The 12,500-nt window shown below is 37.7% G+C and overlaps 2 protein-coding genes and 1 pseudogene across 2 annotated transcripts; 1 reads left to right on the top strand and 2 right to left on the bottom strand.

Annotated features, from left to right (window-relative positions):
* Positions 1-626: 626 nt before the first annotated feature.
* LOC130506014 (uncharacterized) lies at positions 627-1,453 on the bottom strand. The gene is made up of 3 exons (XM_057000618.1): positions 1,402-1,453; positions 1,088-1,266; positions 627-1,009 (listed from the first exon to the last, which is right to left on the bottom strand). Exons 1-3 carry the CDS (start codon positions 1,451-1,453, stop codon positions 629-631), a joined length of 612 nt encoding a protein of 203 aa, XP_056856598.1. The 3' UTR covers positions 627-628.
* Positions 1,454-4,903: 3,450 nt separating this feature from the next.
* LOC130506013 (uncharacterized) lies at positions 4,904-5,865 on the bottom strand. The gene is made up of 2 exons (XM_057000617.1): positions 5,375-5,865; positions 4,904-5,281 (listed from the first exon to the last, which is right to left on the bottom strand). The coding sequence occupies exons 1-2, from the start codon at positions 5,850-5,852 to the stop codon at positions 5,139-5,141; spliced, it is 621 nt and encodes a 206-aa protein (XP_056856597.1). The 5' UTR covers positions 5,853-5,865; the 3' UTR covers positions 4,904-5,138.
* A 1,517-nt stretch (positions 5,866-7,382) lies between these two features.
* Positions 7,383-8,800, top strand: LOC130506015 (zinc finger protein ZAT1-like; annotated as a pseudogene).
* The last annotated feature ends 3,700 nt before the right edge of the window (positions 8,801-12,500 follow it).

Genomic DNA, 12,500 nt, shown 5'->3' on the forward strand with positions numbered 1-12,500 from the left:
TTAACGACGACCATTTTCCTCGCTAAATCGTCGTATACTCGTTTTACGACGATTTAGCGAGGAAAACGCATATCGTCGTTAAAGTTTGGTCGTAACGGATATTTAATCGCCATTTTCGTCGTAAAAGTACGAGGGACCCATTTCGTCGTAAAAGGAAGGTTAATATTTCGTCGTAAAGAACACGTAGATTTCCACGTAAAGTGGACGCTATATTTCCACGTAAAAGACACGTAATATTTCCTCGTAAAATACACGTAAACTATCCTCGTAAGAAAAACGTAAATAATACTCGTAAAGTAAACGTAAATAATACACGTAAAGTAGACGTAAACTTTCGTAAAGGGAAACGTAGAATTTGACACGTAGATTCGTCGTAAGATTTCGTCGTTCTTTTACACGTCCACTATCGTCAATTCCTCGTGAGTTAACGAGGAATTTGCTTCGATTTTTAAACTAATTTATTTTTTAAATTTAAATTTTATATATTATAGAATATAATTATTTCAAAAATATTAGAAATATAAATAATAACTAATGCGAAAATATTAAAATTTGGAATAAATTAAAACCGAAAAATATTATATAAATAAAAGTTTAGAATTTTAATATTAACAAATAGAAAAAAAAACTAAGTCGGGCCGGGGCGGTGGATCGTTTCCCGGTAGAGGTCTTCACTCCTCCTCTGTAGTTCCTCCTCTTGCTGCTGAGTACGAGAAGGCTCGGGAACCGGGTTCCGTCGTCGCATATCCGCCAACAACTCCTCCCATTGGGGATTTCCAGAAGATATAACTTCCAGAAACCCCTCCACTCCACCCATACGAGCTTGGAATGATTGGCGCGTAGACTCCAACTCCGTCTGCGTCGACGCCAACTGAGTCCGCGTCGAGTGTAACTCCGAACGCAGCTCAGTGACTTCGTCGGCTCGTCTCTGACCATAAGACGATGTCGCTCTTGGGACATCGTTGACGGAACCGATTCCCAACGTACGTCCCTTTTTCTTAGGGACGACCTACAAAGAAAAAATAAAGTTTAATGTTAATATTTTAAAAAAATAGATTAAAAGTAGATTAAAAGGTAAAATTTTTACCTCCTCGTAAATCTGATCCACTTCTTGAGTGGATAATACGACCGGTATTCCATCGGGAGATTGCTGGGTCAGCTGGGTTTGGCGGTCTTCAATCCGAGCAACGACATCGTTGTAGATTTGCTCGGACCTCGGATCCACAAATACCCCCGCCTTGGTCTTGTGGGTCCTCTCGTAAAGCTCTTAAGAGACGGGAGTTGTCCCGTCTCTTTGGCCTGAAAATATTTAAAATTTAAAAAGTTAGAATCAATATACATATATAAGTACATATTAATTATTAAAATATTTAATATGAAAAAAAATTAGAAATTAATTACCATTTCCAAGCGGACACGGGCATGGGGTTTTTTGACCCGTACAGTGAAGCATCGGGCCGTTGCCGTGCTCGTCTTTGGTGTTACGAGAGGCGGAGCAGGCGTTGGAGATCGCAATGGATGATGGCAGCTCCCAGTAACGGATGAGACCATCGTAGACATCCTTGGTCAGCTCAGCGGGTTGCCCGTCCTTGTAACCCTTGTAGATCCAGTCCTCCTTCCAGTTGCCTACGGTGTCCAACAACCGCTTCTTCGCCTTTGCGGTGAACTCCCGTTTCACGTCCTCGTGAACCCCGATGGACCAATGGTATCTTTGCTGCATTTTTAAACCCAAAAAAATTAATAATTAGTTAAAAAATATTAATGAAATAAAAGTTAATAATAAAAATTAAACATAAAATAATTATTTTAAAAAACTTACAGCAAACATCTTGAACCACGTGTTTCTAACGTGGTGCGGCGTCTTTTTCCAGTTTGGGTGAGCCTCTGAGAAGTATCCTTTGATGATATCGGATACGCTCGTAGCGACAGAATTGTCGACCCCAAACCTGAAAAAAACAAAGTTAAAGTATTAAAAAAAATATTAATAATTTTTTAAAATATTTAAATAAAAAAAATTACGTACCACCGAGTCCCCTCTGGTCGGTCGGGGTCTAAAACCGGTAAACCGGCTCGGCCTGGTTGAGCGAGAAGATCCTCAACCGTGTACCGAGCAAAAGGAGCGGTCGGCGGCACCCGCAACTCCGGATGAATGTATCCGGGTGCAACCGGATCTGGAACCGCCTGAGGTGCAGCAGGTGGGGGTGGTGCACCAGATGGAGGAACCGGTGGTGGCTGTGACTGAGACTCCGGGACAATCTCCGGGATGGAGGAACCGGGAGCTGAAGATGATGATCCAGCAGCAGGATCACCACAGAACATCTGACTGTAGTGGGGGGTTTTCTTCTGCTTGTTCTTTCTAACCATCTGAAAAAAAATTCAGATTGTTAGAAAAAACAAGTAGAAGAAATCAAACTAATCAAAAATCTCTACACTAACCACCTAATCAACTATAAACCTATCTAAATTCACTAAACTAAACCACCTAATTCTAGAGAGAGATTAGAGAGAACCTTGGGAGGTGTAGGAGAGGAAATTGGGACGAAATGAAGTGGCTGGTTCTCGCGGGTATATATAAGATTACATAGGGACGTAAAGTCCTCGTAAATTTACGACGAAACAGCAAGGCCCGTGTCATTATTTACGACGATTTTGCAAGGCCCGTCTTTTTAACTTTACGACGAAATTGCAAGGCCCGTGTTTTTGTTCACGTGGATATTACGACGAAACCGTGGATTTAGCATTTGTTTTTTACATTCCCTAAACCCTAAACCCAAATTCCTAATTTTTATTATTTTTTAATCATGAAATTTTAATTATATAGGTTTAATTTATTTTTTAAGTGAATCGAAACCGTATATATATAGATTGAGGTTTGGGGTTTAGGGTATAGGGATTTCATAAAAACATGTTAATTCTCGTAAAAAGCGTGGTTATTACGACGAAAAAGAAACAATCCTTGCTAATTCCACGTAAGCAAGTTTCGTCGTAAAGACCTCGCAAGCTTACGTGGAATTAGCAAGGATAGTTTTTTTTTTCGTCGTAAAGGACACGTTAATTACGAGTTTTTAACGAGGTTATTTTGTAAATCCCTAAACCCCTAACCCTTTACCCTAAATCCCTAAATCCCTAAACCCCTATCCCATTACTAGTAACATCTATATGTGTTAAGTTAATTTAATCAAGAAATTTTAAATATGCATGTTTATTAAGTCTTCTTGAGTGAATTGAGTTTAGCAATGTAAACCTTATATATGATTCACTTATAAGTTAAGGAAGTTTTGGTTAATTTTGGGTTTGATGTTTTAAATTCTTAATTTTTTTAATCATACAATGTTAATTATACAGGTTTATTGTGTCTGCTAAGTGAAAACATATATAGATTGAGGTTTGGGGTTTGGGGTTTAGAGTTTTAGGGATTTAAACACGAACTCGTTAAATCAACGTAAATAACGAGGTCTTTACGACGAAACAGCTAAAAGGCTTGTTATTTCCACGTAAGCTGATTTCGTCGTAAAACCACGCACGCTTACGTGGAATTTGCAAGGCCCGTGTTTATTTTTAACGTGTGCTTTACGACGAAATCAGCTTACGTGGATTTTGCAAGGCCCGTGTTTTTCTTTACGAGGAATTAACGTCGATAACCTTAAAATCCCTAAAATGTAAACCACAACACCAAACCTCAAACATCCTTTAACTTATAACTCAATCTCAAACACCAAACCCCATACCCTAAACCCCAAATGCATTAATCAAGTCTGAAAATAAATAATATTTTTAAAAAATTACATCATCATTCAGATACATCATCATTCTCTTCAACACTAGAAACATCATCACTTTCATTAAACTCGTCCTCAACAGCATCGTCAGTGGTATCGTCGGGAAGATCTTCATACTCATGATTATGCGGATCAATGAGTAGGATGTCTTCCATTTGTTGTTCAGGTTCTTCGACTTCATTGATGTGTTCTTCTTGCAAAGGTGGTTCTTCTCCACCGATTATTCGTCCACGGGGTGTAACTTTGATAACAGCTAACCAACTTATTCCAGATTCTCGCAACCTCGGGTATGGTAGGAAGCTAACTTGGTCTGCTTGCGAAGCTAATATGAAAGGCTCGAATTTGTTGTACCTCCGTCCACCATTGACAGCAACTACACCGAATTTGTTAAATCGAACACCTCTGTTGACCACGGGGTCGAACCAGTCACATTTGAATATGACGCATTTCAGCTTCAATAACCCAGGGAATTCCACTTCAATAATCTCCTGCAAGATCCCGTAGAAATCGGTTTCGCCTTTCACACAAATTCCATAATTGCTGGTCGCCCGGTGTTTACCATACTCGTACGTATGAAAAGTAAAGCCTCGTGAGAAATACATTGGTGATGTGGTGACCTTTGCAAGTGGACCCTGAACTAATTCGTGAAACCATATGGATAATCTGGATCCTCATATTCAACCTGCAAAATTAAATTAAAGAGAACATTGAAACAAACGTCTTTCGTTACAACCCGTGGACGAAACAAATATCGGATTGGAGTAAATACCTGACTCTTCAACCATTTAATAAAGTGTCGATCTTTCCTTTTATCTACCTCACTTGTGGATATACCTGGGATAGCTTCTTGGACTTGACTAACAAAGGCGCTGTAAAATGCACATATTTTATTAGTTATATCATCATTTGAAAAATATATTTTAATTACAATTAGTTTAGAACTTTCCATATATGTTACCTTTCAAAATAGCGCATAAATGGATCCTCACAATTAAGTAGAATGTAAGTGTGTGCACTATGGGCGTCTTCATCACTCGACCACCAAACCTCTTTCGTTTTCCCACCCATTCGCCCAATCTGGCTAAAGATATCCGGAACACCAGCAACTGCATATGTTGGGGGCAACACCACCATCATCATATCTTCTTGGAGCTCTTTGTCGGGTCCGTACATTAGGTGCAAAGTAGTACGATGTGAAGTGAGATGTTTCTTCCGTCAAACTTCCAGCAATTATAGAACCTTCAACCTTTGCGAGGTTTTTTGCCTTTCCCTTCAAATATTTCATGGCCCGCTCATACTGATACATCCATCCATAATGTACTGGTCCTCGAAGCAATGCCTCATACGGGAGGTGGACAGCTAAATGCTCCATGACGTCAAAAATGAGGGAGGAAATATCATCTCCAAGTTGCACAATAAGATCGGAATGTTCTCGTGAAGTTGTTCTACGACATCCTCTTTAAGAGTGCGAGTGCTCAAGTCCCTGAAAAATGCTCCAATGGCTTTGTATATTCCAAAAACAATTAAGCAAATTATTAGTGCATATTTTTGAAAAATAAATTAAAAATTAATTAGTGTGAGTAATAATATATTACCTGCAAGTGCTTCATGTACTTTTGTTGGAAGTAGCTCCGCAAATGCAAAGGGAAGTAGTCTTTGCATAAAGACATGACAATCATGACTCTTCATCCCGGAGAACTTTTGGCCCTTTTCAACACATCTAGAGAGGTTTGAAACATACCCATCAGGAAACTTCACTGCTGATGCAACCCAGTTGAACAAGACCGACTTTTGTTCTGAAGACAATCTGAATACCGGTACAGGAACTTGTCCATTGCTTTTTATATGTAACTCGGGTCTTGAGCAAATATCAGGCAAGTCCAACCTCGATTTTTGATTGTCTTTTGTCTTCCCTGGAACATTCAATATTGTATTCATGATGTTCTCAAAAAAATTCTTCTCAATATGCATCACATCTAGGTTGTGGCGCAAAAGAAGATCCTTCCAATACGGCAACTCCCAAAATATACTCTTCTTGTGCCAGTTGTGCTGAACTCCATAATAATCAGGCATATTACCGGGAACATGCCAATTACCCACCACAACGAACTGTTTCTTGAGCTCCGTAGTAATCGATTTGCTGTTCAATTTGTTCTCCAGTTAAATACGGAGGAGGAGTGTCTCTCACAACCCTTTTCTGCCTAAACAATTTCCTGTTTCTTCGATAAGGATGATTAATGGGAAGAAATCGCCGGTGACAATCGAACCAACTTGTCTTCCTACCGTTCTTCAGCTGAAATGCATCTGTCGTTCCATTACAATATGGACAAGATAATCTCCCATGTGTAGTCCACCCAGACAACATCCCATAAGCAGGAAAGTCACTTATGGTCCACAAAAGCATCGCTCGCATCGTAAAATTTGTCTTCGTTGAGCAGTCGTACGTCCTCACCCCTGTTGACCACAAATCTTTCAACTCTTTTATCAGTGGCTGTAGAAAGACATCCAGAGACCTTTTTGGATGGTTCGGACCAGGTATTAATATGGTCAAGAACAGAAACTCCCGTTGCATGCACATATCTGGAGGCAGGTTGTATGGCGTCATAAAGACTGGCCACAATGAATATTGTCTCCCTGACATACCGAAGGGACTAAATCCGTCCGTGCATAATCCCATATACACATTTCGGCTATTGCTAGCGAATTGTGGATATATTTTGTTAAAATGTTTCCAAGCTCTTGCATCTGATGGATGAGTCATCTCACCATCCGTCTGAGTATGCTCGGCATGCCATCTCATTTTCCAGCAGTCTCCTCAGATTGGTACAATCTTTTTCAATCTGTCGGTAATTGGTAGGTACCACATCCTTTGGTACGGTACCCTATTACGTCCTCGTCCTTGCGGTTTGAATCGTGGCTTCTTGCAGAATCGACACTCTTCTAACTTCTCATCATCTCCCCAGTAGAGCATGCAGTTGTCGATGCAAACGTCTATCATCTCAGAAGGCAACCCCAGACTATAAACTAGTTTCTGAATCTCATAATAAGAATCAGCAGAGACATTGTCTTCCGGCAAATACTCTTTAAACAAGTCTGTCCATGCATTCATGCAACTTTCAGGTAGATTATGATCAGTTTTAATACTCATCATTCTAGCAGCCAACGACAATTTAGAGAGACCTTCTCTACAACCACTGTAAAGTGGCTGATTCGCAGCATCTAACATTTCATAAAACTTTTTTGCATCTATGTTAGGTTCTTCAACTTCATCATCATCATGAGCAACAAATGCATCAGCTACCATATCATGAACCCTATCATAATTATCTACCATCTGCTCCTCCTGATGGTATCTATGTTGATTATGCAAATGATCAACCGGTTCATTCTGAAAATTGCTATTACTACTACTAGCTTCATTCTCATAATTATAACCTTCTCCATGTTGAAACCAGATATAGTAATTTGGCATGAAACCTCTATTTATTAAATGCTTCCAAACATTTTCACGAGTTGCCAGTTTTGAATTGTTGCATTTTCGACAAGGACAAAACATCTTACCGCTTTCTTGGGCGAGCGGTGTAGAATCTGCTTGATGCATAAATGTCTCTAGTCCTTCCAAATACTCTTTCGTCACTCTCCGTTAGCCATCTCTATGCGTGTACATCCATCTCCGCAACTCTAAATAATTTCCATCACCAGACATTTTTTTTTCACGTTTTTAGATTTTTTTTCTTTTGCATGTGGTGTGTTTCAAATGTTCCTCAAATGACATATTTATAGGAAAATTCGAAATTGGTAGGTGAGATTTTACTACGAATTAACGACGAAATATGGGTAGTTAGACAAGATAAAAAACGTGTGTCACCTAAAATTAGGTGACACTCGCAAAAACCACGTAAATATTTTCTCGTTAATAACACGTTAATTATTACGTGTTCATTACGACGAAATGCTGTTTCCTCGTAAAAACGACGTTCCTTTACGTTTGGTTTACGACGAAACTCTTTCGTCGTTAATTAACGACGAAATAACGTGTTTATTGTCTTTTCACGTAACTTCCTCGTAAAGGCCTCGTAATTTTACGAGGAAATTATTTCGTCGCTAACTTTCGTCGCTAAGCCCGTGTTTTCTTGTAGTGTTCTCAATATGAAATACTGTCCGAGTAATAATTATGTAGCAGCTTTGTTATTATGCCATATCTACTATTTTGATGCACTGACAAAGAAGGGAAAAGAGTTTGTGGTGGGGAAGTGTTAGATGGCAGGTCTCTGTGTTTTCTTCAAGAAGGTGTTGAACAATCCAATTCAGAATCTTTGCTCGTCTTCTGCTTCTGAGATTGACCAAGACATAAGAACACGGTTTGTCTCTGATGATGATGTCTATAGATTCTAAAGCACATAACTTGGTGGTGAACTCTCTCGCTGAGTCATCAGAAACCAACTATGAGATTCTTGAGACAAAGACATCTTCAGGGGAGCAGCTAAAGATGATCTTTACTGTGAAGGATCAGGATTAAAGACTGATAAAGTTGCTGTTGATGACCAATTGAGATCTACCAATGATGCGGATTCATATATCTCTGATTCTGATTACTTCATGAATTGTCCAAAGAAGTCAGACTCAGATGTCTCGGTTGATATGTCTCTTAGGAACACTGGACTCAACAGGTTCAATAATGGTGATGAGCTTGAGGTCAAGGAGGGAGAATCAAAATATGAGCTGCGCAAAAGCAAAAGTGTCTTGTCTTCTTATGAAAGTGATCTTGTGCAGATGCAGACATCAAGATTCATAGGTCCGGTGATAGCAAATCCCCAATGGTTAAGAAACCAAATGGTGCAAACAAAAACAGCAAAGGTTACGAGTCTCCAATATGTTTTCAAGGTGTTCAAATCAGGCCAGACTTTAGGTGGTCACAAGAGATCACATTCTTTTGAGAGCCAAGAACACATGATCAACACAAAGCAGCAGCATGTATGCCTATCGATCTCAATCTTCCTGCTCAGGATGTTGATGAATGAATCATAACATGAAATCAAACGTTTTTTTTATGTTGTTGACTTGTTGGAAGTCTTTTCTAATTAGCAGTGTTTATATATGGAATCACTGTTCTCTGTTTCTTTTTTTTTTGTAGCAGGATATCTAACAAATTTATTTACTCAAAGGCTTGAGAAAGTATTCTTCAAGAGAGGGAGAAAACCACGTTCTTACTCTGTTGGAAAAAGTAATCTTCACGTTCTTAAATAATTGGACTTGGAAGAGTACTCTGAAATTTAAGATCAAAAGATCTATACTACTCTGAAATTTAATAAAAAATCCTACCCAAATCTTTTTTCCTTTTTTTAAAATACCACCCATATAAGTGAGATTTGTTCCAAATCTCTCTAAACTCCAATATATTCAAATCCACTCAACTTTTAAAATCCATGATTCAATACACCCCCTAAGTCTTTTTAAAAGATGTTAAATTTGAAATAACTAAATCCTATTGGTTGGTGAACCTAGAGGTTTACTCTAGGGAGTGAACCCAAAAATTACTCAGAAATAAATGATACTCTTCATTTGTAATATTATCATATATATATAAAATTTGAGAAAGATACGTATATGAACTACGCACGCGACGTATGCCAATGTTTAACAACCCGTGCCTATTTTCCAACTTACGGGATAAGAATCTATATTAGACTTTATAATGCATACTTTTTTCGTTGGTAAGATGTGAGCGTGATATATTGAAATATCACTTCAACATACTTAATTTGAGATAGTTAACAAATCGATAAACCAAAGCCTTAATTCAATACTACAGAAACGAGTTTTCGCAAAAACAAAATGATTGCTTGAAGCTTCAAAAAACGTTCATGCATGCGTGCTACATCCATTCATTCACAAGCTCTCCACCTAACGTCCCATGAATAAACGGAAACCAAAAAAGAGTTCAGAAAGATAAAATTATAATAAGTTAATTTTTTGGGAAAACGCCAATATAGAATATAATTGCCATAAATATAACAAACGATATATACATATCACCTATTGTTTCTTGTTCGTATGCCCTAAAGGGAGCACAAGTGTTCCAAGCAAACTTCATTCTCGAACCGTTTCTTACCTTTCTGTTTAAAATATCTCTCTCTCTCTCTCTCTCTCTCTCTCATCTCTCTCTCTCTCTCTATATATTAATATATATATATATATATATATATATACACACACACACACATATATGTAATGTATTTCGGCTATAAATATAAGGCCGAGTAGTTGCTCAAAAAAAAATCCCCTATATATTAAAGGAGAAGCATTTTTAAGGCTTTCCTTAAACGATTTTGGTGAGAATGCATGAGAAGACTCGGATCCACGTGTCACTCTGTAAGGGAGTTTAAGAAAAAACGGAACATTTAATTCTTTGCTTTGTTTCCTTATTTGGTTCCATAAGAAGAAACGTAACTCTTTTTTTTTTCATTCATGCAAAACACTTTGAGGATCCGAGTGCAGCATATTGCCAATGGATCCGAGTCATTCTTGCCGTCTTCTGTCAATGTTTTCATGCGAAACACTTTGAGGATCCTTGAATCTATAGGTTTGTGTTTCATTGCCAATGGTTCAGTTTGTGTTTTTATTGCCAATGGTTTCATGCGAAACACTTTGAGGATCCTTGAATCTGGACGATTCAAAGATCCGAGTCTTTCTTGCTGTCTTCTGTCGCGTCTTCTTGACTTCGAGATCGATGAGGCAGCCCTTAGCGTAGACGAGGATGACAAAAGTTAGGGAGAACATACAACTGGCTTGAACTTCAGTTGTGAAGGCGAAATCGGATGAGTTTGCCGTTTGTAAACAGGGAGAGCTAAGGGACGAGCAAACAAGGAGAGCTATGGGAGAGCTAAGGGACGAGCAAACATCAGTCCCGAGTATATTATATAAGTTGCGTTAAGGGACGAGCAAACAAGGAGAGCTATGGGAGAGCTAAGGGACGAGCAAACATCAGTCCCGAGTATATTATATAAGTTGCGTTAAGAGACGAGCAAACATCAACTATATGGCATAAAAGTATATTATATAAGTTGAGGTTCACGTATCTTAAAACTACATAAAAAAATAAACCCTTAAACATTTGATAATGCCGACGATGGTCTCATATTTTGACAAGGTGATTGATCTGAAACCTGGTAAAACGATCTGGAAAATAAGGGTTCATATTGTTCGTCCTGTGGAGACAATTCACCGTAGCAACTATTAGTGGGGAATTAGTTCCTACATTTGAATCCAACATCCTAGAATGTGACTCGAAGATTTTCTATAATTTTCAACTTTCTCTATCCTAGAATGTGACTCGAACAACTAACCATCCTTACAAAATTTTGTTACAAGACTTTACTCGGGTTCGATTTTGTGAGGATATGTCGTTCAGTTCGACCGGTTTTAAGACCTTGCAGTTTTCATGATATCTTAAACGTGTGTTCTTCTGTCGCGTGTTCTTGACTTCGAGTTCGACCGGTTTTAAACCTTGCAGTTTTCAGTTTTCATTATATCTTACAAAACTTTTCTCGGGTTCGTTTGCTGCTTTGGTGATAAGCCATACGCTATTCAAAGGAAGTCTTGCATTGTGATCAAACATTTGCTGCTATGGTATAACAATAGTTTTGCGTTGTGCATGTAAAGTTGCTTGCATTCAAAGGAAGGTTTGCGTTGTGCATGTAAAGTTGTATGCATCGAATTGAATCAGTAAAAAATTATAAATTCTTTTCTTGCTTACCATATTTACCTACTAAATATTTTTCTTGCTTACCAAGTCTCAAATCAGTAAAAAAAAGTTAAATATCTAAACTTCGAACTTATAAGATATCTATTTAACATAATCTAATTTTGCATTTACTTTCGTATTTCCTTTCTTATTAGCAATAATATTGCAACTATATAAACTAAAACACTATAATTACTTTATTAAAAACACAAATAAAACCCGAAAACAACCCAAAACTAAACTGATATCCAAAATAAATATACCTAACGTCTTAATATCTTAAAAATAATCTCATCCCGTGCAAGGCACGGGTTATCAGAGATTCTCGGGATGAATATACGTTCACATTAAACTAGACACTCATTTCTTAAAAAAATGTTATCATCGGTTGCTTACATAATTGGTTTGATTTGCACAGCTCTAACTCTAACTACATAATGCATCATCAATTATCTTAAAACAAAGTAAATATAATTTTGAAATCTACATATAGAAAGACATATATGAATAATACTAATAGGTTTCATTCCATTCTTGGCAGTAAGTTGTATATATTTTTCCTTATAGAGAGAGTTTGTGAATATATTTTTTTTTTCTCGAAAGGATTTTTATAAAAAATAAAAATATATATAGAAGAAATAGGAAATAAATAAATAGTTCAGAATTTCAGGTGTGAGCTCTTTTCTTTAAACTAAGAGATAACGCACAAACAAGGCAACAAGCCTTCTTCTTTCTTCAACAATAAAAACATGGCTTACACCACCAGACTAGACCCTGCAAAAAAAAAAGAGAAGAAAACGTGACCTTCCCATCCATGTAGAGAGAGAGAGAGAGAGAGAGAGAGAGAGATTTAGTGTTTAGGGTATACCCAAAGGTTTACAGTTTAGTGTTTAGGATTTATCTAAGGGTTTAGGGTATATCCAAGAATTTAGGGTTTAGTGTTTGGATTTTTACCCAAGGGTTTAAGCTTTGTCGAA

This window comes from Raphanus sativus, unplaced genomic scaffold (genome assembly GCF_000801105.2).
Source record: "Raphanus sativus cultivar WK10039 unplaced genomic scaffold, ASM80110v3 Scaffold2808, whole genome shotgun sequence".
NCBI classification, from domain to species: Eukaryota; Viridiplantae; Streptophyta; class Magnoliopsida; order Brassicales; family Brassicaceae; genus Raphanus; species Raphanus sativus.